This window comes from Lithobates pipiens, unplaced genomic scaffold (assembly GCF_037356315.1).
Source record: "Lithobates pipiens isolate NorthernLeopardFrog02 unplaced genomic scaffold, aLitPip1_a1.2 Scaffold_8, whole genome shotgun sequence".
NCBI lineage: Eukaryota > Metazoa > Chordata > Amphibia > Anura > Ranidae > Lithobates > Lithobates pipiens.
The window spans coordinates 283,706,912-283,731,496 of record NW_027507903.1 but is presented as its reverse complement, the minus strand read 5'-3'; the positions used below and the strand labels follow the sequence as shown (position 1 = coordinate 283,731,496).

The 24,585-nt window shown below is 43.0% G+C and overlaps 1 protein-coding gene across 1 annotated transcript in view; it reads right to left on the bottom strand.

Annotated features, from left to right (window-relative positions):
- GNPTAB (N-acetylglucosamine-1-phosphate transferase subunits alpha and beta) overlaps positions 1-24,585 on the bottom strand; it is a 144,535-nt gene that overhangs the window by 67,203 nt on the left and 52,747 nt on the right. Inside the window, exon 8 of the mRNA XM_077472213.1 lies at positions 6,636-6,797. Coding sequence (XP_077328339.1) covers positions 6,636-6,797 — 162 coding nt within the window. The remainder of the gene's footprint in view (positions 1-6,635; positions 6,798-24,585) is intronic.

The window sequence follows — 24,585 nt, the reverse complement described above, 5'->3', positions numbered from 1 at the left end:
GATCGGCTCTCCCTGTCAGTGCGAACCGAGGAAAGCCGATTACCAGGATTTCCTGGTTCCCGTCATAGGCTCTTTACCATGATCGTAGATGTGGTGTGTCAGAGTGACACAAAGCACCACCGATCACATGCCCTGTGGGCATACATTTCTGGGTTGTCCTGCTGGATGTCACATGATGTTCAGTAAGGATAACGGTGCCACATTGCAGATATCAATCCGCAATGGGGTGGTCGGGAAGTGGTTAAAGTGGACCTACACTCAAATTAAAGCTATGTTAAAGCGAAGTTCCAACCAAAAATGAAACATCTGCTTTAAGTGTAGGTGACCTCTTGACATGCCACATTTGGCATTTAATTTTTTGGGGGAGAAGCAGGTACCCTGTTTTTACAGGCACCCAGCTCCCGCTTCCTCCCTGGCGCCGCGAGGAAGATCACCTCTCCCCCCTCCCTCCCTGCAATCTTCTGGTACATGTCACAGGTCCCAGGAGATTGCCCGGCCAATCACAGCACTGCTCACGTATGCGCAGTGCGCTTCCCACTGTGAAGTCACAGCCAGGTGCCCACAGTAACAATCCTGGCGCCACAGAGAGGAGGGGAAGAGGAGCAGGGCTCCGTGCACCCGCATCGCTGAACCGGTGAGTGTCTTATTATTAAAAGTCAGCAGCTCAGCAGCTACACTTTTTGTAGCTGCTGACTTTTAAATGGGTGGAACTCTGCTTTAACACACTTTCTAAGGTGGATCAATAAAAGATAATAGAAGAGTTGAAATAACAGAATTTTGACTTACTTGTAAAATCCTTTTCTTGGAATACACAGGATACAGGAGAGTTAAAAGATAAGTTCACTTAAAATAAATGCACTTTTTTTTGCAGGTAAAAAAATGTGCATTATTTTTCTTTTTGGAGCCTGTAAAGCCTTACACCTGCAATCAGCAGATGCCATACAGGTCTCCGGCAGACCTGTCAATGTGTCTGTGTACCCGTAAAGGCAAGCAGATACACAGCAACGTGGTAGTTCATTGAGAACTACAAGCCGACATGCGTAAGGGATGTGGGGACTTGTAGTTCATTCATACATAGAGCTCTGCCCCCACATGAACATGCTAATTTAAAAACTGACAGCTAGTACAGGGAACCTCTCCCTGTACTGCTATCAAGGGGAGAGGAGGGAAAAAATTGGGCAGTGGCTGCAGTATGGAGAACATGTTACACCCTGAAAATGGGTGGAACATGTAACATGTTCCCACAGGTGAACTTATCCTTTCATTTTTGGAACACTGAGTTATGTTGCACCCTTAGGTGATTATACACTGGCAAATAGCAAAACTTTACTGAGGCCTGCATAACCCCTCCCACTCCCAGCAGTGCTTCAATTTTGTAGGAATGCAATATCAGAGTGCAACCAGAGAGAATGGAGAGAGACCTGTGTCCTGTGATGCATTCTAAGAAAATTATTTTACAGAGAAGTCAAAAATCTAATTTTCTTAATGGTACATCACAGGACACAAGAACGTTTATTTTTAGACCAATAAGGATGTCCAAAAACCTCAATTTAAGGGGTGGGCAACAGCAAACAACGGCTAACAGGCCAGACAAAAACAAACCTCTTAGCAGGAATAAAAGGAGGAGTAAACAGAAGACCAAGACCTGATGGTCCACAAAGCACTAATATTTTTGGTGAAGTAGGCCTACGCAGAAAATGCAGAGAACCTTTCTTTTCAGGCCGTACAGCTGAGTAATAATATGCTGCATCCACCTGGCATTTGTGGATCAAAACGGCAGCCTGTCCCAAGGGCAAAACATACACAGCATTGGATATATGGGTTGGAGCTGTGGCCATGAAATAGATTCCTACAGACCTAAACACATCCAAACAATGGAGAGCAATCTCCGTAGGATGAGAGTTGGACAACAGGAAGGGAACACTATATTTTGACTAAAATGAAACACCAAGAAAAAAAAAAATCGCAGGAAGGAGTTTTGTGGTCTCAAAACATCATTGTCCCTGAGAAGTACAAGAAAAGAATGTACAGGAGAAAGCCACAAGCTCAGACAACCTACAAATCGAGGTGATAGTCATGGGAAAGGCAACACTGTCTGGAGAAGGAGAAAAATATCCAAAATAGGTTGAAACAGCAGCCTCTACCAACTCCACCAGACAGAGGTCCCACGGAGTAAAATATGAGCCACCCCTTCTACAAAAGCTCTCAACAAAACATTGGAAACTAGTGGTCTCTGGAAAAGCACCAACAAGGTGGAAACCTGCCTCCTAATAGTCTTCAGGGGCAAGGACTTATCCAAATTCTGACACAGGGAAGATTAAACCTGTCCCACTGAATATTTCCTAGAATGAAGCTTCTCTTCTTCCAGCCAAGCAAAGAATGCTTTCCATGTGTGGTAGGTAAACTTATGGGAGGAAAGTTTTCCGGTCTTCAACAAGGTGGAAATCACAAAATCTGAAAGTCCCTTGTTCAACACTTGGGTTTTAACAGTCCAGCTTTCAAAGCCTGGCGACCGTGAAGCAGAATATAACATGGGACCTTAAGAAAAAAGGTCCAAATGATATGGCAGGGGCTATGGAGAGTCTGCCAAGAGTTGGACTGTGTCTTGTCTGAGTACAACACCCTCCAATTCACTGCAATGGGAATTGCCAGAACGCCTTGCCTTTCTATTCTCCAAAGTAGATGTGGTAGAAGTTTGAGAAGGGGGGCGGAGCAGGGGGGGTTGTGTAAATCAGGTTGAACTGATCCCATGGAGTTTGTGATTGAGTCTGGATGCCAGTATGTCTATGTCTGGCTTCCCCCACTAAAGGCAAAGCTGTTGGACCACCTCTAATGGAGGGATCGCATTCCAGAATCCAGCCTTTGGTGGCTTAAGAAGTCTGCTTGCCAATTTTCCACACTGGGAATGTGTATTGTGAACAGGGCTGTAACGTGAACTTCTGCACAAGTTAAAATGAGCTCTTCTTTTCTTAGAGTTTGAATCTTGGTACCGCCTTCATATTTTTTTAGGTAAGCTGCAGCACTGGCATTGTCAGATTGAACCCAGACTAGCAGTTCCCAGAGTGGGGGGGTCCAGTAATGAAGGGCAAGCGGAACCTCTCTGAGCTCCAGGATGTTGATCAGTATATGGCATCATGCAAAAAATGTATCGAGAAATGCTCCAGCGAACACAGCTCCAAGATCTTGGGCCAACGGGACAGAAGCTTTTCTTGGGGAGAAAACACACACGCCAGGCCTGTGCTTGAGACTAGGCCCAGGTACTGCAGTTGCTTCAGGGTCAAGTCTTGAAGATTGAGGACCCAGCCGAAGTAAAGCAGGACTTGCACTTTTTGTTGTACACTGACATTGAGGCTGTCAACCAAATGCTCACTTAAAAGCCAAATTGTTCCTGTACCCCAGAATGGGGATCCCCCAGAAGAGCCAACACCAGAGCCAGCACTTAGTAAGATCAACGGGACAGAGCCACAAATGGAAAATGCTGTTCCCCCACCACAAAGTGTCAATAGCACTAATGAGATAGAAAAATTAGGACACTGATCCTTCCTTGACATCCTTGATGTCCACCAAGGCCAGAACGTCCCTCTGCTGGAGGGAAGCAATTACTGATTGTATAGATTCCACAAGAAAAACTTTTGAACTTGAAAAAAATTGTTCAAACTCTTTAGGTCCAGAATGGGCTATACATTGCCATTTGGCTTGAGGACCCTAAAAACATTGGAATAGTAACCTTGAAATCTTTCTGGTTTTGGAACAGGAGCACAAAAAGGTCAAGTGCAGCAAACGGCTGCTTTTTGTCAGGAGCAAAGGCACATTCTATGGCATGAAGCATGGAGGAGTTGAGACGCAAAACTCCAGCTCTGGACACAGTGTTTTGAACCCAGACATCGGGGATATCTCTGGTCCAAATGACCACAAAAGCCAAGAAGTGTCCCCATACTTGCAGAAGTGGGGGTGCCCCTGCATTGGCATGAAGGTTTTTTGATCATCTTGGCAGGCTTAGGATTTCAGGATTTCTTTTGAAAGGAAGTTTTCTCCTTAGACCGTCTTCTAAAAGAAGTGAAAGGAACTCTTCTTGAATATGAAGATGGCTTACGCTCTTGCAGGTTTTTGCTGCATCTTTAAAAAGGTGTGAAAGTGCTCTTTCCTCACATGAATCTTCTGAATGAACGTATCCGTCAAAAAGGAGTTAACCCTAAAAGGGTATATATTCTAGCCTTTTCTTGCAACGGAGCCCTGCTGACTAGAATTTCAGCCACAGGACTCGCTTCATGTGGACATACATAAGGCCCAGGCGAGAGAGTTGGTGGAGAAAATCTTCCAAACTATCTACTCAGAAGTGTAATGCTTCGGGATCAAGCTCCAAGTGGTGTCCAGCTGAGGAACTGGATTTAGAGCTCCAGGTTATTTAGCTCTATGATTTGTGGGAGGGTTGCATGGCCACACTTGCTAAGGAAAAGGACACCTTACAAAGAGGCTCAAAGTTTTTGGCCAGCAGGGTCCTTAAACACTGGTGCATCATCCACTGCTACTGTGAGAATCTTTTTGCGATAAGATACCACAGGGTCCCCAGCCAGGACAGCCCTTTCTTTGCAGAAGCTGTCCTCCATCATGTATTGTTGTGCAAACTGCCTAGGGAACACAAATACCTTTAGATCCTCTATAGTATGAGCATGCAATGGAAAGGACTTGGTTGGTTTGGGTGCTTTCCAAGACACCTTAAGTTCTGAGGTTTCCAGAAGTGACAGCTTTGAAATCTTACATGGTCCTTTGAGACTGGGAGATACTTGAAGTTGGGGTGTCATCAGAAAATTCATCTGCTTCAAAGGTGTCTACTTCTTTGGATTCTTCCTCCTTCACCACCTCCTCTCTTCCAACCCTGTAAGGGCTTGGAGGGAAAACTCACAATGTAGCGCCTATGAGGATTGAGACATGTACTGTTTTCGGTCGCCGCACCATAAAAGCTCACAGATATTTGCTAACTTCACTGTGCCCACAGCCCAAACTACTCACAACACCTGATGAAAAGGGGAGGGGTGGCCTCCTGCCAGTGAACTGCTGGCAACATGTCTTGCTGAGCCAGTGTGCAGAAGCGGCAAGCTGCAAACTATGGTAGCACCCTCTTGTGTTCCTGGCTGGGAACACCTTGATTGCGCCAACTGACCCAGATAGTGTAGTTCCCTGGCGCTGTGGTGAAGACTGCCAAACTTGCCAAAAAGTTTCTCTGTAGCCTGCAGTCACAGAAGGGAAGAGACACTACATCACAAGGGCAGAGTTGGCACTAGAACCCCAACATGTAGGTGCAATCTACGTAGTTAGTAGCAGAGCTGACAAGCAGCTTAATCTTTGCAAACCTGGTCAGGCATACCCTTCACAGCCTTTAGGATGTGAAAATCTTATGTTTGGGTGCAGTAATTTAATTGTATGTGTATGCATTTTGTAAGACTTGCAATTAACAAAGGATGAAGGCGTTTTTTACGCTTGTACCATATATATGTATACACATGTTTACAAAAGGTCTTTTTTTGGAACATTTTACTCAAGATCTTAAGATCTTTCTGTCAACAAGAGCCAGAGTATAAACATTAGTAAATTATTACGTTCGTGTGCAACTTGCCTTTACGTGTGCAAATGCATTCAAACACGGGTGCTGACAATCTGCATCTAGAGGCATATGGATTTACGAAAATATGCCCATAATTTACACTGTATGCCTAAAAACATCCAAGCGTGCTTATAGTCTGGTGCAGGTAGAAAATAATATTTTTTTTACGCAAATGAGGGAAAGAAGTTCTGTCCACATGGGGCAATAGGAATGTTCTCCATTTTATTTTATGGAAGCTCTGCTGCCAAACAGTTTGATTAAGTGATACGCATTCTATCTTCTGTTTCTTCGGTGTCAGAACACTATTCTTCTTTAAGCCTAGGTTCAAAGCGCACGTTGTGGGTACATCAGCCTATTTATTTGAAAGGGCTGCTTTACTCATGAGAAATGCAGGGAAAGAAGTCCATGATCTTTTTTTTTTTTTTTTAAAAGGGTTTGTGTGGGAGGTCCTGATGTGTGGTATTCAACTTTAAAATGCTAAGGCAATCAGTGCACAATATATGAAGTAACAAGGCTATTTAATAGCAGGAAAATAAAAAATGATCTGTGAATTCACAGTTACACTGGATTTCATTAATCTCAAGGCTTAATGATACAGTGTGTTTGAGTAACTGATGAGGTCATGTCATGTCTAGCATAGGCTAAAACCATTACTTGCCGCTCTGCACTTGTTATATTTGAAGCTCATGGCCATACGTCTTGTAATAACAAGCAATGCTTCTTAACACCATAGGAAAATGTTGCTACCACATAAACAAGTGTTGATTGCTCCTTTGACCCCTTTTAAGAATATTTTGGTACTGGCTTTGAAAAGTGCACTGCTCAGGCCATTTATCTACTCCCATCAGTTGGATGACTTCTAAGCAGAGTGGTGTAGACGTGCTAGGCATGAAAATAAATCTGTGACCTTTGAGCCCTTTAATTATATCCAAGGTAGCTGTCAATTAGCATTGCTTTCTCTTAAGAGGTAGACATTAATACAGCTAAATACCCTGCTTGGTGATCTGAGGAGGTAGCTGCCTAAATCACATACCTGACTCACAGCACTGAGATCCCATAACAAGTAAGCTGGATTCAGTGTCACCTCTTTTCCTTCTATAGTCATGTTTTTCTTTGATTGAATGTTTAGTTCATAAAAGTCTTTGGGATTGTTCAGCTGCAAAAGTGCTACACTTGCTTCAGAGTACAGCTGCACCTACAGGGGATAAAAATAATCAGTTCATTAATATTCACTTACAAAAAAAAAAAAAAAAAAGAAGAATCATTGCTCCACATATGATACTTTGAGAATCATTTTCACTATTGAAAGGTGCATACTGACAGCCAGAATTGTCCACAGTTTTTTTAGGTCTGTTGAGGACTCTACTGTTGAGAATTCTGCAACATAGCACATATCACCCTCAAATTCAGTAGGACAGTCCCAGTTCTCCTGACACTTTTCTCTTAATGCAAAATAAAAAAAAAAGAACTTTGAGACGGAGAGAGATTTAGGCCTCATTCACATGGGCATAAAAAAAAAAGCATATACAAGTGTAAAGGAAATGTGTAAGTTCTGTATATGTGTATTCTATTTTGTATGTATTGCACATTGCCCTCACTATGGATACGACACTAATAATGTTTTCATTACGTTTGCATTCTTTCGAGTCCTGATTAGAATTAGTCAGCCTATGTTACGCCCCTTGTTACCATAAACATACAGCTGTAATATAAATGTGATACCTAGGTAATCATGTGTAAAAAAAAATCTTCAATTGTGTCATAATAAAGCAGAACAGTTACAGCGTGAACCCATTTGGGGTAGGTTGGATTGGGCCATCAAGATTTGAACAAAGCCTATTTTATGTGCCTTTACAATGTTTTTTCATTACAATAATATGTACCATTTGCAACAATCTTAATTGTTATGTTCTCTTTTGATAAAAAAATAAATTATGGATAAAAAAATAAAATAAAGCAGAACAGTTATTTGGAAAGATGCGCAGTGTATCTTTTGTGTCTTTGCTACTGCAGTAGTTATTATTCATTTGGAACCACTAATCAATATGAGGATAGGAGTTGCCTATCTATAAATTTCCATGTCAACAAGTGTTTTTTTTAATAACAGATCTGAATGCAGCTGCCTTGCTGTCAATGGAGCTGTTCACACAGGTGTGTTAACGTGAGCAGCTTTCAGATCTGTAACACAGTATCCAAAAATCTGTGTCTAAGAGCATGTGCTTTAGGTGCTTACTTGTATAAAACACATGCAAATGCATTTGTAAGTGAGAAAATTAAGTCTAAACAAAGAGGAAAAATAAAGTATACATTTTTTTTCTTTATGTATGCATACACGTCTTTGCACGTCATTTAGATGCATCTATACACACATTTCTGATCATTATGCAGGAACTTTTCTCCTAAAAACATGTGTAATAACATCAGTAAAATTTTTACAGCTGTGTGAATGAGGCCTAAAGGTCACAGCTGGGGAGCATACCTGAAAACTGCAGAGATCCAGCAGTTAATGTCTCTGTAAGATATAAGACCTGTGAGCAATTTAACCACTTCAGTTCCGGACCAATAAACACCTTAAGGACCAGAGGTCTTTTTGCAATTTCGCACTGCGCTGCTTTAACTGGTAATTGCGCGGTCATGCAATATTGCACCCAAACGAAATTTGCGTCCTTTTCTTCCCACAAATAGAGCTTTCTTTTGATGGTATTTGATTGCCTCTGCGATTTTTTTTTTTTGCGATATAAATGAAAAAAGAGCGAAAATTTTGAAAAAAAAAGATATTTTCTTCTTTTTGTTATAAGAAAAATCGAATAAACTAAATTTTAGTCATACATTGAGGGCAAAATTTATTCAGCCACATGTCTTTAGTAAAAAAAATGTCAATAAGCGTATATTTTTTGGTTTGCGCAAAAGTTATAGCGTCTACAAACTAGAGTACATTTTCTGGAATTTACACAGCTTTTAATTTATGACTGCCGATCTCATTTCTTGAGGTGCTAAAATGGCAGGGCAGTACAAATCCCCCCCAAATGACCCCATTTTGGAAAGTAGACACCCCAAGGAAATTGCTGATGGGTATGTTGAGCCCATTGAATATTTATTTTTTTTGTCCTAAGGGATTTAATAATGACAAAAAAAAAAAAAAAAAATTTTTTTTACAAAAAGTTGTCACTAAATGATATATTGCTCACACATGCCATGGTTATATGTGAAATGACACCCCAAAATACATTCTGCTGCTTCTCCCGAGTACGGGGATACCACATGTGTGGGACTTTTTGGGAGTCTAGTCGCGCACGGCACCCCGAAAACCAATCACCACCTTCAGGATTTCTAAGGGTGCAAGTTTTTGATTTAACTCCTCACTACCTATCACAGTTTCGAAGGCCATAAAATGCCAAAATAGCACAAAACCCCCCCAAATGACCCCATTTTGGAAAGTAGACACCCCAAGCTATTTACTGAGAGGCATGTTGAGTCCATGGAATATTTTATATTTTGCCAAAAGTTGCGGGAATATTACAAACTTTTTTTTTTTTGCACAAAGTTGTCACTAAATGATATATTGCTCACACATGCTATGGGCAGAAGTCAAATTACACCCCAAAATAAATTCTGCTGCTTCTCCCGAGTACGGGGATACCACATGTGGGGGACTTTTTGGGAGCCTAGTTAACTAGCTACCTAGCGACACTAGCGACACTGATGCAGCGTTCAGAAAAATTATCGCTTAGTGACACTGGCAAAAGGGGGTGAAAGGGTTAACTAGCGGAAATCAGGGGGTTAAAACCATTATTGGGTAGTATATCGGGGTACCTAGCGCTATAAAAACCTGGCGGTGAACCTAAAAAAATAACTAGCTACCTAGCGACTGTAGCGACACTAATGCAGCGATCAGAAAAACGATCGCTTAGTGACACTGGCAAAAGGAGGTGAAAGGGTTAACTAGCGGCAATCAGGGGGTTAAAAACATTATTGGGTAGTATATCGGGGTACCTAGCGATATAAAAACCTGGCGGTGAACCTAAAAAAATAACTAGCTACCTAGCGACACATGCAGCGATCAGAAAAATTATCGCTTAGTGACACTGGCAAAAGGGGGTGAAAGGGTTAACTAGCGGCAATCAGGGGGTTAAAAACATTATTGGGTAGTATATCGGGGTACCTAGCGCTATAAAAACCTGGCGGTGAACCTAAAAAAATAACTAGCTACCTAGCGACTGTAGCGACACTAATGCAGCGATCAGAAAAACGATCGCTTAGTGACACTGGCAAAAGGGGGTGAAAGGGTTAACTAGCGGCAATCAGGGGGTTAAAAACATTATTGGGTAGTATATCGGGGTACCTAGCGATATAAAAACCTGGCGGTGAACCTAAAAAAATAACTAGCTACCTAGCGACACTAGCGACACATGCAGCGATCAGAAAAATGATCGCTTAGTGACACTGGCAAAAGGGGGTGAAAGGGTTAACTCTAGGGGCAATCAGGGGGTTAAATCTTTATTGGGGGGTGATAGGGGGCTACCCTGGACCTAACACTAACTGTCCTGACAGTTTTTACTGTCACAACTGACACTGAATGCATTGATCAGTAAAGAAATGATCAATGCAATCAGTGACACTGTGACTGGGGGGGGAGGGGGGCGGGGGGGGGGATCGGGGGGCGATCGGGGGGGGGATCGGGGGGGGTTTGTGTGCCTGTGTGTACCTACATGTCAGTGTAGTGTTCGTGCACACTTACTTTTACTCTTCTCCTCGTAGTCCGGTCAAAAAGACCGCCCCGAGGAGAATGACATCACTTCCTCCTTCCTGTGTAAACAATACACAGGGGAGGAAGCTTCTCATTGGCCAGGAGCGATCCAGAGGGGGTGGCCGAAAACGAACGGCCATCCCCTCATCACGGATCGCTGCTGGACGGAATCGGACCGCCGTAACCAGCGGGAGGGGGTCCGATGGGACCCCCCACCCGCTGGAAGGCAATCACGTAGATGTACGTGATTCTGCCTGCCTGTGCCATTGTGCTGACGTACATTGGCAATACGGCGGTCCTGAAGTGGTTAAAGTAGATCTTAACCCTAACTGGATGACAATTGGTATGCTACTCAGTACCATAAACTATTTTTTTTAACACACACACACACACACACACTCTATCTTTTTTCTATAATTTTTTTCAGATCAGTACTGCCAGTCCCCCCAAGTCTCTTTTCAACCAATTCCACTCTAAATGCGCTCATTCCAGCATTGGCTGAACATTGTTATAGACTAGATTTTTGATAGTGACAATGGTAAATAGTAAATGATCAATGTGAGAAGGTATGACTGTTTTTAGTCCTCATTAGAGGACAACTCTGTAGCACAACTGGTATTGAGCTGTAAACCCATGCCTGAAGAAAGAACTTTGATAGGACCTCCGGGTATTCTTTTAATGAAAGCCACAAGATTTACATTTATATTAACATTTTAAAGTCTACTATGGCACTTTTTGTGATTGTCATTGGATCTGTGGTAACAGACCTATGTCTTCCAAAAGCAAAAGTAACATGTTTAAGTGGACTCAAAAGCTGAACATTTTGATCAATTCTCAATACTTTTATCTGCCAGCACTCTAATTGTCTAGTGTAGTAACACACTTCGTATATATAGCACCCAGAGCTGATCTAACAGACACATACAAACCTGTGCACGCTCATTTATTAAAAAACAATGAAACTGACATGGCGCATTAGGCCCCTTTCACACATGCTGATGGTATGTCCGTATTTCATCCATCCGTTTGCGGATGAAATACGGACATCCATTCATCCCTATGGGATAGCGGGTGTCTGCGGATGAGCATCCGCAGACACCCGATTTCGTCCGCCTCCGCAACAGTCCGATTCTGCAGACGGAGGAAAATCCTATTTTTCTATCCGTCTGCAGAGCGGATCAGACGAACACGGACACACGGTCCGTGCTCGTCCGATCCCCATAGAGGAGAATGGAGAGCTGACAGGGCGGTCCCTGCACAGTGTGCGGAGACCGCCCTGTCCGCAGCCAGCTCAGCGGGGACAACGGAGCGATCCCCGCTGAGCGAGCGGATCTTCACGGGGTGGATCATTACTGATCCGCCCCGTGTGAAAGAGGCCTTACATATATTTTTCTGTATAAAGCCTTCCTTAAAGCAGAATTGAATAAAACATTTTTTAAGTCGCTGACAGGTAGGGCTTTTATTTAGGAGAAGACACCCTAGTAAACTCTTCTGTCATAAATGCTTCTCCTTATCTGTCAATGGTCATGTACACTGAGCTGCGCATGTGCAGTGTTCCGCCGTTTGCCATGAAGTGAATGATCAGAGCGAGAGCCTGGTAGACGATGAGCTTCATTTGACAGATGAGTCTGTCAAACATTATATATATATATATATATATATATATATATATATATATATATATATATATATATATACACATACACACACACACACACACACACACACACACACTGCATACTTTTACATTTAGAGTCTTCCTGGGAGGGCCTATTTAAAAATATATAGCAGAGTTTAATCCACTTTAAAGATGAACTTTAGGAGTATATGATGTACTTAAGAGTGCAGTGGACAGCTGTATATTTGTCTTGTAAATCCCCAAAAACGTACAATATAGTGTCTAAAGCACAGTGCTCCGGAATGCATAACACAGAGTAGAGGTCGACCGATATATCGGTCGGCCGATATTTGCCATTTTTTAAATAATCGGCATCGGCCGATTTGTGCTGATAAAAAGCCGATTTAGAACTACAGCGGGACTTTGAAATGACTTCTGTATAGAAGTCAGTCTAAGTTGACTGAGTCGTCATAGCAACCCTTTCCTCCTCTCTGGGCAGCCTGCCAAGAAAAGAACTAAATGATACAATGTTTACACTTGAATGAATTAAGTCATCTCTGTGTGTAGAAGTTCTCAGTTTAACCATTTAAAGACTAAATCTTTTCTGACACTTGTTGCTTACAAGTAAAAATCCAGTATTTTCTGCCAGAAAATCACTTAGACCCCCCAAAAATGATATATATTTTTTTAGCAGAGATCCTAGGGAATAAAATAGCGGTTGTTGCAATATTTTATGTCACATGGCATTTGCACAGAGGTCTTTCAAATGCATTTTTTTGGGAAAAAAATACACCATTTAAAAAATAAAAATAAAATAAAAACAGTAAAGTTAGCCCATTTTTTTTTTTTTTTTGTCCAAAAGTTTTGACTACCTGTTTTTATTTTATATATATATATATATATATATATATATATATATATATATATATATATATATATATATATATATATATATATATTTTTTTTTTTATCTAAATCATACATACAAGTAAACTGATTGGAGGTTTGTTTTGTTTAATAAATGTTTAAGTGTAAGAAATTTTCTGTATCACGTATGAAGGCCGCTTTCACACTGGAGCGGGCAGGCGTTGATGGTAAAACGCAAGTTTTAGCGGCTCTTTACCATCATTTTAGCGGTGCTATTTGGCTGCTAGTGGGGCACATATAACCCAGCTAGCGGCCAAGGAAGAGGTTAAATGCGCCCATGAAGCACCGCTGCCAAATCGCATTGCATATATTGCATCAAATCGCATATCAATGGGCAGGAGTGGTGGAGGAGCGGTATACACCACTCCAAACGTGCTGCTTGCAGGACTTTTTTTTAAGATCCTGCCAGCGCATCGCCTCAGTGTGAAAGCACTCTGTCTTTCACACAGACTGCAGGGGAGCCATTTTACAGGCACTTTACAGGCACTATTTTTAGCCCAAAAGCGCCTTAAAACGCCCCAGTGGGAAAGGTGTGTTAGATCAAGGGGGATTAAAAATAAATAAATAAATAAAATCGGCCTAACATATCGGCCCAAAAAAATCGGCATCATATATCGGCTATCAGCCGCCATGATTTCTAAATATCGGCATCGGACAGAGAAAAACCCATATCGGTCGACCTCTAACACAGAGAGTACAGGGGTCAGAAGTGCATAACAAATAGAGTTCAGGAGTTCAAGGGCTTCACAAAAAATTACCAGTACAAGTAGGCATGGCAACGTCACATGCATTTTCTGGGCCCAACGCATTTCACCGTGCGACATCATCGAGGGCATAAACGTCACGCTGGTCCTCATGCCTGTTTTTATATGTACTTGATAAAGCAGAGATTTCCTTTAAGATGCTCCTCCGTCTGGGATTAACCTCGCCCAGGGTATAGAAACACGTAGAAAAAGCCTTCCATAGTGTAATATTGTTTAAACTTCTTAAAATTATTGAGCTAAAAATACTGCATTTACACTAAAACAACTTGTTTCAAGCATAAAGGCATGAGATCTGTAGAAAACACATCCGCTTACGTCACTTTTGTACACACCCACCAATAGATCTATAACAGTGGACATTCCAACAAAGAGGGCCCCTAGAGGATAGAGACCATAGGCGGATCCATGCATTTGGAGGATTCGTGATTTATGCTGAGACACAATTAAAAAGAAGGGGAGAGTTTTGAGAGCACATCAGTGATTGAGTAGCACTGGTATCAGACACAGAAGTTCATTTTGAGCACAGGAAGTGATGGGCAAAATCTGTATCTATACATTGTTTATTTTAATTTTGAAGAATTATGGACCATTCTTTAATACATATAGGATTATGAATGTATACCCACCTACTGCAAGAACTGGGTGATTGCAGTTTGCATATGTTGAATTTGCAATACAGTATATCAAGGAATTTGGTTATGGTGTGTGTGTGTGTATGTGTATGTGTATGTGTGTGTGTGTGTATGTGTGTATGTGTGTATGTGTGTATGTATATATATATATATTGTAGACATGTCACTGGAGAAGTGGTTGAGGGGGTGTACATCTCACCTAGGTTGCTACACAGTGTGAGATGGTAAATCCAGGATGGATCAGTTTCTCAGCAGCGATATGCTGCTGAGTTGTTATTTAATTTTGCCGGGCCTGGGTTTATATGGAATGGCAGGTAGGTTTGGTAGAGGGACCTGTCATTCCACATCCCCCGATCCAGTTCTGGGTTTGGGATCAGGTGAGCTTTGATCCTAATTAGCCTGGGAAGCTAAAGGCTCTGCAGGGTCTGCAGGTGATTGCTCTCAGCCAGGGAACGAACAATCTGTGTGTTGAAGGAAGCTGCAAGCACAGCCACTGCTGGAGCTAAAACTCACCCTGCGATATCCAGGCGAAAGACGCTGTGTTTGTAAGTGTCAGATAGGTGAGCAGAACCTGTTAGTAAGCGCCCAGCCGGGCTAGGACTTTTATTTTTGTTGTACTTAGAAAGCACGGTGTTGCTGTATATTTTGTTTGCTGGACTGTTTGTACCACGAATAAACGCCAAGATCTGCTTTATAAATTCCAAGTCTGCTGTGAACTGTGTCCAAACACACCCTACCCCGGGAAGATCCCTTACAATATATATATATATATATATATATATATATATATATATATATATATATATATATATATATACAGTGGTGTGAAAAAGTGTTTGCCCCCTTCCTCATTTCCTGTTCCTTTGCATGTTTGTCACACTTAAGTGTTTCGGAACATCAAACCAATTTAAACAATAGTCAAGGACAACACAAGTAAACACAAAATGCAATTTGTAAATTAAGGTGTTTATTATTAAAGGTGAAAAAAAATCCAAACCATCATGGCCCTGTGTGAAAAAGTGATTGCCCCCCTTGTTAAAACATACTATAACTGTGGTTGTCCACACCTGAGTTCAATTTCTCTAGCCACACCCAGGCCTGATTATTGCCACACCTGTTCACAATCAAGGCATCACTTAAATAGGAGCTGCTTGACACAGTAAGGTCCACCAGAAGATCCTTAAAAGCTACACATCATGCCGAGACCCAAAGAAATTCAGGAACAATTGAGAAAGAAAGTAATTGAGATCTATCAGTCTGGAAAGGGTTATAAAGCCATTTCCAAAGCTTTGGGAATCCAGCGAACCACAGTGAGAGCCATTATCCACAAATGGCGAAGACATGGAACAGTGGTGAACCTTCCCAGGATTGGCCGGCCGCCCAAAATTACCCCAAGAGCGCAGCGACGACTCATCCAAGAGGTCACAAAAGACCCCACAACAACGTCCAAGGAACTGCAGGCCTCACTTGCCTCAGTTAAGGTCAGCGTTCATGCCTCCACCATCAGGAAAAGACTGGGCAAAAATGGCCTGCATGGCAGAGTTCCAAGGAGAAAACCACTGCTGAGCAAAAAGAACATCAAAGCTCGTCTCAATTTCTCCACAACACATCTTGATGATCCCCAAGACTTTTGGGACAACATTCTGTGGACCGATGAGACAAAAGTGGAACTCTTTGGAAGGTGTGTGTCCAAGTATATCTGGCGTAGAAGGAACACTGCATTTCATAAAAAGAACATTATACCAACAGTAAAATATGGTGGTGGTAGTGTGATGGTCTGGGGCTGTTTTGCTGCTTCAGGACCTGGAAGACTTGCCGTGATAAAAGGAACTATGAATTCTGCTGTCTACCAAGAGATCCTGAAGGAGAATGTCCGACCATCTGTTTGTGTACTCAAGCTGAAACGAACTTGGGTTCTGCAGCAGGACAATGATCCTAAACACACCAGCAAGTCCACCACCGAATGGCTGAAGAAAAACAAAATTAAGACTTTGGAGTGGCCTAGCCAAAGTCCTGACCTGAATCCTATTGAGATGTTGTGGTATGACCTTAAAAAGGCCGTTCATGCTCGAAAACCCTCTAATGTAACTGAATTAGGACAATTCTGCAAAGATGAGTGGGCCAAAATTCCTCCAGGACGCTGTAAAAGCCTCATTGCACGTTATCGCAAATGCTTGGTTGCAGTTGTTGCTGCTAAGGGTGGCCCAACCAGTTATTAGGTTTAGGGGGCAATCACTTTTTCACACAGGGGCATGATGGTTTGGATTTTTTTTCACCTTTAATAATAAACACCTTCATTTACTTGTGTTGTCCTTGACTATTGTTTAAATTGGTTTGATGTTCCGAAACACTTAAGTGTGACAAACATGCAAAGGAACAGGAAATGAGGAAGGGGGCAAACACTTTTTCACACCACTGTATATATATATATATATATATATATATATATATATATATATATATATATATATATTTTCCACACATATACATATAAACACACACACACGCACACACACACACACACACACACACCCCCCGCATATTTATTGCACAGTATTATTAGTAGTGCAGCACTACTTCATTTACACATTTGTATACACTATAGTTGTGGGAACACTATAGGTATCTGTTGCAGCTAATTTAGTAGTATCAATTATATATTCACTGATTGATAGTGCAGGAGTACCACCCATTTTTTTAGAATATTTTAACATTATGACAAAAGAACAGAATTGACAGATTAATTTTACATAATGTATGTCAACAGAAATCTATTAACAAGTCCATGTCCGACTGTTAAAACTAAAAAAAGATTTAGATTGGCAACATCACATCTTGTCATGGGGCAGGGAATAGAGGCATCCAAACTTCTTCTATAAACAGAACAACATTTGCATTGAGACTAGCAGACAATACGCCGGGGAGCAGCTGACAGTGGTGTAATATTCCCGTTATTTGGAATGAAGTCTCCTGCTATCCAGGAAGAGCAACTGGACGGGTGAAGACATGACATGACCATATTACCTTTCACTGGGACAATCACCAATTTGAACAGAAACTATCTGAAAAGTACAAATATAGCAACGTATCGCCCTGCCGCTTCTTTTATCAGAAAATGGTGATAATCCATATCAAATGTTTAGATATTCGGAGACTCACCAAAAAACTCTGCTGTCAAATCCTGGATTAGCAACTTACACTTCTGTGGTGCAAACCATGCTAACAAATCTGTGTTAATTGTTATGTTTACTGCATCAATGATTGACACAATATCAAATAATTGTATATATTACAGTGAGCTAAAATAACATGGGTGCAGCAGATTCAGTGTCTTCTCTGAAAGATATCCTCATAAGGAGACTATTCTGTATGCTGAAACGGCGATGGGTACAATTTTGACCTGTGATTTTCAGCATAGTGGTGTGAATAGACCCTATATACATCGATCAGCCATAACTTTATGACCACCCACTTAATATTGAGTGAGCCCCTGCTTTTGCCACCATAACAACCTTGACCCATGGAGGCATGGACACCACTAGACCTCTGAATGTATGCTGTGGTATCTGGCATCAAGGCGTTAGTACCAAATCCTTTAAATCCTGCAAGTTGCGACGTGGGGCCTCCATGGACTGTTGATTGAACCGAGAGCTGGAAAATTGCGGGGCAAAATCAACACTTCAAACTTATTGTGTTCCTGAAACTATTTTCGCAGTGTAGCAGGTCACATTATTCTGCCAAAAGAGGCCACTACCAACAGAGAATACCATTTCCATGAAGATGTGTACTTGGTCATCAAACATGTGTAGGTAGATGATACATGTTCCTATTAGTGCATCATGGTGCTATCTCTTCACTAGGTGCTTTTGGCTGTGAATACGGGTCAGCATGGGCACTCTGACCTGTCAGTGGCTCCTCAGCCTCATATACAACAAACTGAGATGCCTATTTTTTCTGCTTTCAACACATCAAATTCAGGGATAACATGTTTACTTGCTGCCTAATATATCCCACTGACTTTTAGATGCCATTGTAACAAGATAATCAAAATTATTCACTTAACTTGTCAGGAGTCATATTATGGCCACGTTATGGATAATTGCTGTAGGAAAAACATTTTTATAGTGAAGAAATAAGACGGTAGCCATTGTTGACCCGATTCTGAAAACCTTTATTGCCTAGCTTTTTAAGGTTTAAAGTGGCGTTAAACCCAAAAACAAACATTTAATATATTATCCTTTTCAGCTCCGCACACACTTTGCAGTTTGGGAAGCTTTGAACGCATATGCCTAAGGTCTACCAGTTAAAAAAAAAAAAAAAACAGTTTTTAAAGGAAACACAAAGGTTTGGGGAGTAATCTGATGGTATAAGTCAAGAAAGGTGAAGAGGAAATAATAATCCATACAATTATTTCTTTGAATAACTGGGACACCTCGCAGTTCTAGTGAAAAAAGATTACATCAAAGAAGGCGGACATAGCTGAATCAGCCAAAATTTGAGCCACCTCATAAACAGGACTGTGCTATACAAAGGATTGCCCTCTCTCGGGACATACCCTGGTGTTCAGTGGAACAAAAATGTGCACTAGCTGTAATCTAATTAAAAATGTCACCATCTGAAGAAAGGTGTAGCTACTAACAAAAGCTGTTTAATATTTACCTTTGTGGTACTCCATGGGCCTCTGGCAGCTGGTACCTGACCAACTTTGCAGCCCCAACAGGCATCACTGCTAGGCACTGTTGGGGCTGCACTGATAATCAGTACCCTGATTATCTGTGCAGATTTCCCCTGTGAGCAAATGCCACTGATCGGCTTCTCCTCACACGCTGTCAGCGTGAGGAGAGGAATGCCGATAACCGGCATTTCCTTGTTCACACATGATCAGCTGTGATTGGACACAGCTGATCACGTGGGTAACAAGCCTCATCATCTGCTCTTTACAGGAATCGGTAATGCGCTGTATCCAAGGCACAGAGTGTACCACGATCCCCAAGCAGTGACAGTGGGAGGACGTCATACGAGGACGCTGCCCGCCCATCATTTGATGATACAGTGAGCGGGAGGTAGTTAAAGTGGTTGTAAACCCTTACAAACCACTTTGACCTACAGGTAAGCCTAGATTAAGGCTTACCTGTAGGTCCAAGCAATATCTCCTAAACCTATATGGTTTAGGAGATATTTGCCCGAAAACGGGCACCGCTGTCTACGGCGCATGCGCCGTAGACAGCGGCGCGCAGGCGCACCGAGCGTGGCATTTCCAAGAATGGAGCCGCCACGCGTGTTGACTCCCGTGCGCATGCGCGGGAGTGACGTCATCGCGGCTTCGCCGAATGACAGCGGCGGAGCTGCGAGACCCCACCAACAAGATGGATGCGGCGGACTACAGGGGACAGCGGCGACTTCGCTGGCTCCTGTGTCAGGTAAGTGACACATAATGGGCTACTATGCGATGCATAGTAGTCCATTATGCTTTGCCTTTGCAGGGAATGAAAGAGGAAGTAAACTCATCAGGGTTTACTTCCTCTTTTAAAGTTTAAAAGTATTTGATTTAGTTTTGGATACAGGGGAAAGGGATTAGAACACCTGTCAGTTTTTTTATTGCCGTTTGTGTCCCCATTAGCAAGATTCACCGTTTATCCTGTTTACCACTATCATTGAAAAGTGAAAGTAAAAGAAAATCCCAAATTTTGGGTTGACATCAGAAAAGTTATAAAAGGAGAAATCTTCCAATGGGAACACTAGTTCTGGTGACACCACAAGATTCCCTCACTTTGAAGACAAAAATCTGCAGAAAATCTAATAATACTCTATCAAAAAAAAAAAAAAAAAAAAAAAAAAGTTTTGCCTTTAGTTACGCTGTAACATAACAGCCAGAAAACTAGTATTTTCAGAAGCAGAGCTTAAAGCGGAGTTCCATTCAAGAGTGGAACTTCCGCTTTAAGGACTCCTAATCCCCTGACATTTTGCATGTTATTGTTTTGTCTAGTTTTAACAAGCTCCCACTTCCGCTTGGGCCGCCTAGTTGCCGACTCCTCTTTCCCTCCCTGCAATCTTCTGAGACACGTCACAGGTCCCAGAAGATTGCGCAGCCATTCAGGTCATGCAGCACAATTTGCGCATGCGCAGTGCACACCAGGCTGTGAAGCTGCTAGCTGTCACAGCCGGGTGCCCACACTAGTGATACTGGCACCGGGGAGAGAACCGAGGCTTTGGGCGGTCGCATCGCTGGACCGTGTAAGAGATGAGTATTAAAAGTCAGCAGCTACACTTTTTGTAGCTGCTGACTTTTATTAAACAGAAAAATGAGTGGAACTCCACTTTAAGATTATGATTAGATGATATGTCCGCTTATGCAATTTTTTTTTTTTTTTTACATTTTTTTTAATTTGTAGCTGGATTACATAGTTGCTTTTTATTTTTGCCTTGTGTTCAAGATTACCTGCTATGCTTTGTTTACTTAAGTCTCTTAAGTACTTGAATTTTTGCACTGTAAACTATACACTCTATCCAGCATAATGTGGATTATTGGCTGCACACAGACACTGCGTTCTGTACAAAACAGATTACCTCTAGATTAGATCTACACAATTCAAAATATTCAAATACTATGTGACTAGACAGGTCAAGTTTTTTTCTTAATCTCTTACACTTGTCACTTGCGTAACTCGCACAGCGTGGGCTATATTAAAATATACATATCCTCAGTGATCAGTCACACAAGGACACAGCTCTATCTAGTGGTGGAAATACTTTTGGAAAATGTTACACTGGAAACTTTGCAGCATTATTTAAACTGAACTGTTATATAAAACATTTTGTAAGGAGGATAAAACAGGTACCACCTTTGGCCTGCTCCCTTACCCCTTCTGTATATTGGCTGATTTAGGCACAACTTAAACTCTTGCCAGCACCGACATCTTTGGCCACCTTGATTGGCCAATGCAGGATAATGTAATGCAGATGCAGAGATTGTGCTCATGCACAGCTCAGAAGATGGCGAACAGGAAGGTAACAAGCCTTTTAGGCAATAGTATCTCTCTTTTTACCACTTGACATCCGCGCTATGGCTGAATGACGTATGATGGCCTCCCCTGTGAACGCTCCCTGCCCGCGCCCTGATCACCGAGTCACTGAGACTCGTGTGATCACCGATACGAGTAAGGAGCCTGTAAGGGGCATGATCACATAAACAAAACAAAAGCTCGGTGATCGTTTTTCTCTCTTCACGCTGACAGCGGAGGAGAAAAAAAAAAAGCCGATCACCGGCTCATCTTAAAGGGACATCGGCCCCGAAAAGGAAAAGGCAATTATGCCTCATTTATGCCACCTATCATTGCCCACAAGTGCCACCTATCAATGCCCACCAGTGGTGCCAGTGTAACCGATCACTGCCCATCACTGTCCCCTATCGGTGCCCATCAGTGCCCCCTCATCAGCGTACATCAATGATGGACAAAAATGACCCGTTTTAACATTATATAACAAAATAAAAAAGTTTTTTTTTTTTTTATTCTGTCTTTTTAAAAAAAAAATTTTTAAATAGGATTTTTGTACTCGCCATAAAATCCTTTTTTCTGAAGTTCATTGCCGGACACAGCTCCTGTAATCTTTACCATAGGGTTATTACGCCACCTTCAGGAGAGGACTAGGCAGAACATGTAATACATGTGAAAAACAACAGAACTTTACAGTTCCGCCCAGGGGGCAGTCCCTCTGATAATAACCCCTCAGCCTGCTTCCTGCAGCTCAGTACGTCAACAAGCAGTATAACAAACCATTGGAGGGGTGGGTGCCCTGTCCGTCAATGAACTTCAGAGAGAAGGATTTTACGGTAAGTACAAAAATCCTATTTCCTCTCTCATTCATTGAAAGACACAGCTCCAGTAATCTTGACCGTAGGGACGTCCCAAAGCAGTGTCATAACAAGGGGTGGGAACAGCAACATAACTTCACCCACAACCAGAGGTGCTCCCTAACAGGGGAGTCACCATCTGAACCAACCGCATTACTTGCCGTCAACATATGCATCAGAGTGCATTAACATTCAAAAAGGTAACTTCCTCTTAACAGAAGAAAGAGTGTAAAATTGCAACATTACACGGCCGCCTGCAAAATTTTGAAGATGCGCTTACATCTAATTTGTAGAACTTTGTAAAGGTGTGAACGGACGACCAAGTCGCCGCCTTACACACTTGAGCGACGGCGCTTGATGTCGGAAAGCCCAAGAGGACCCAATTGCCCTGGTGGAATGGGGCGTGACAGGAAAGGGGGGCACCTGCCTCTTCAAGGCGTAAGCCTGGACCACAATCTGTCTGATCCACCTGGAAATGGTGGCTGACGAGACTGCCATCCCTTTTTTCGGACCAGCTACCGAAACAGAGTCTGACTTCCGGAAGGGAGCCATGGCAGACAGATCTACTATTAGAGCCTGGACCACGTCCAGGGAATGGAGGGCCACCTCCTTAGGATGTGTCGGTTTAGGATGGTAACACAATGTCTTCATTGAGGTGAAAAGTTGCGGACGCAACATCACCTTATACTTGTGGATAACAAGATAGGGCGACAAGGCCGCCAGCTCCGAAAACCAGCGACGGTAAAGCAGGATGGAGAATCGGACCTTGAGACAGAAGGTCTTCTCACATCGGTAACCACCAGGGAGCGTCAGCAACCAGGCGTACTAAGTCAGCATACCAAAGGCGCCGAGGCCAATCTGAGGCAATCACCATCACTGGAATCCCCTAGGCCTCCACTCTGCGGCGCACACGTGGCAACGGTTTTAGCGGAGGAAAGGCGTAGATCAAATCGGTACTGATCCGATCGAGCCAACGCGTCTGATGCGTCCGCCCAGGGATCTCTTGTCCTGGATACGAACCTCGGCACCTTCCGATTGAGCCAAGCTTCTTGTTCCTCCTTGATGGTTGACGTATGCCACCACTGTGGCGTTGCCTGACTGGATCCTGATCGGACGCCCTCTTAGTCTCATTGACCATGTGGAGAGGCATAGCCTGATCGCTCGGAGCTCAATCACATTGATCAGCAATTTGGATTCCTACCCCGACCAGAGGCCCCGGGTCGACTGTATTTCCAGTACTCTACCCCACCCGGTCAGGCTGGTGTCCGTTGTGATCACTGTCCAATGCAGAGGTAGGAACGACTTCCTGGACCGAAGTGCCGGAGATCTCAGCCACCAGAGCAGGGAGTCCCCGACTAACTGGCTCACCCGAATCTGACGATCCAGGGATAACAGAGATTTGTCCCATTTTGTCAAAATCTCCTTCTGCAAGACTCTGGTGCGAAATTGGGTTGTACGGTACCGCCACGAAGGAGACCCCCATGAGACCCAGGACTTGCATGCAGAAGCGCAGCGACGACCACCTGCCGTTCATCAACAGCTTCATCCCGGCTCTGAGAGTCTGCAGTTTGTCTGAAGGGAGAAACGCTTTCGCTTCCACGGAGTCCAGCATTAAGCCTAAGTACTCCAGGCGCTGAGTCGGCACAAGCACCGACTTTGAGGTTCAACAGACCCCCAAATTCCTGCAGGGTTTGCATGGTGATCACCACATGCTCCTTTAATTCTGAGGTGAAAGCTGCTCTCAGGAGGAGATCGTCTAGGTAACCCACGATTGCGATCCCGCGTTGTCGCAACAATGCCAAAATTGGAGCCAATAACTTGGTAAAGACTCAGGGTGCTGAAGCCAAGCAAAAGGGGAGAGCCACGGTCTTCCGCCCACTGCAAATTGCAGAAACCTCTGAGGCATATGGGTATGTGCAGGTACGCGTCCTGGATATCCAGAGACACCGGGGAGTCCCCCTGATGAAGTACAGTGACTACTGAGCGAACGGATTCTATTCTGAAACTCTGTACTTTTACAAAGCAATTGAGGACTCTCTGGTCCAAGATTGGACATACCCCTTCCTTTTTGGAGATTACAAACAGATTTGAGTAGAACCCCTGAAACCTTTCCGTTTCCAGAACAGGCACTATCACCCCGTGGCTTAGCAGGTCCCTTACTGCCCCCAACAAGGGCCTCCCGGCGAGTCGGGAGTAAGGGTATGCTGGAGAGGAAGAATCTGTTTGGTGACCAAGAGAGGAACTCTATCTTGTAGCACGGAAAAATCAGTTCGCAGACCCATTGGTGGGACAGCCAAGAGGCCCACCGGGCTGCAAACTCCCGAAGGCGACCCCCCCACCCGACCCACGGGCGGGGGCAAACCTTCATGCGGAAGCACTTTTGCTCACTGGCTTGCGAGTCCAGGGATGCTTCTGTCCCTCATTAGACGCCCTGTCGGACTGG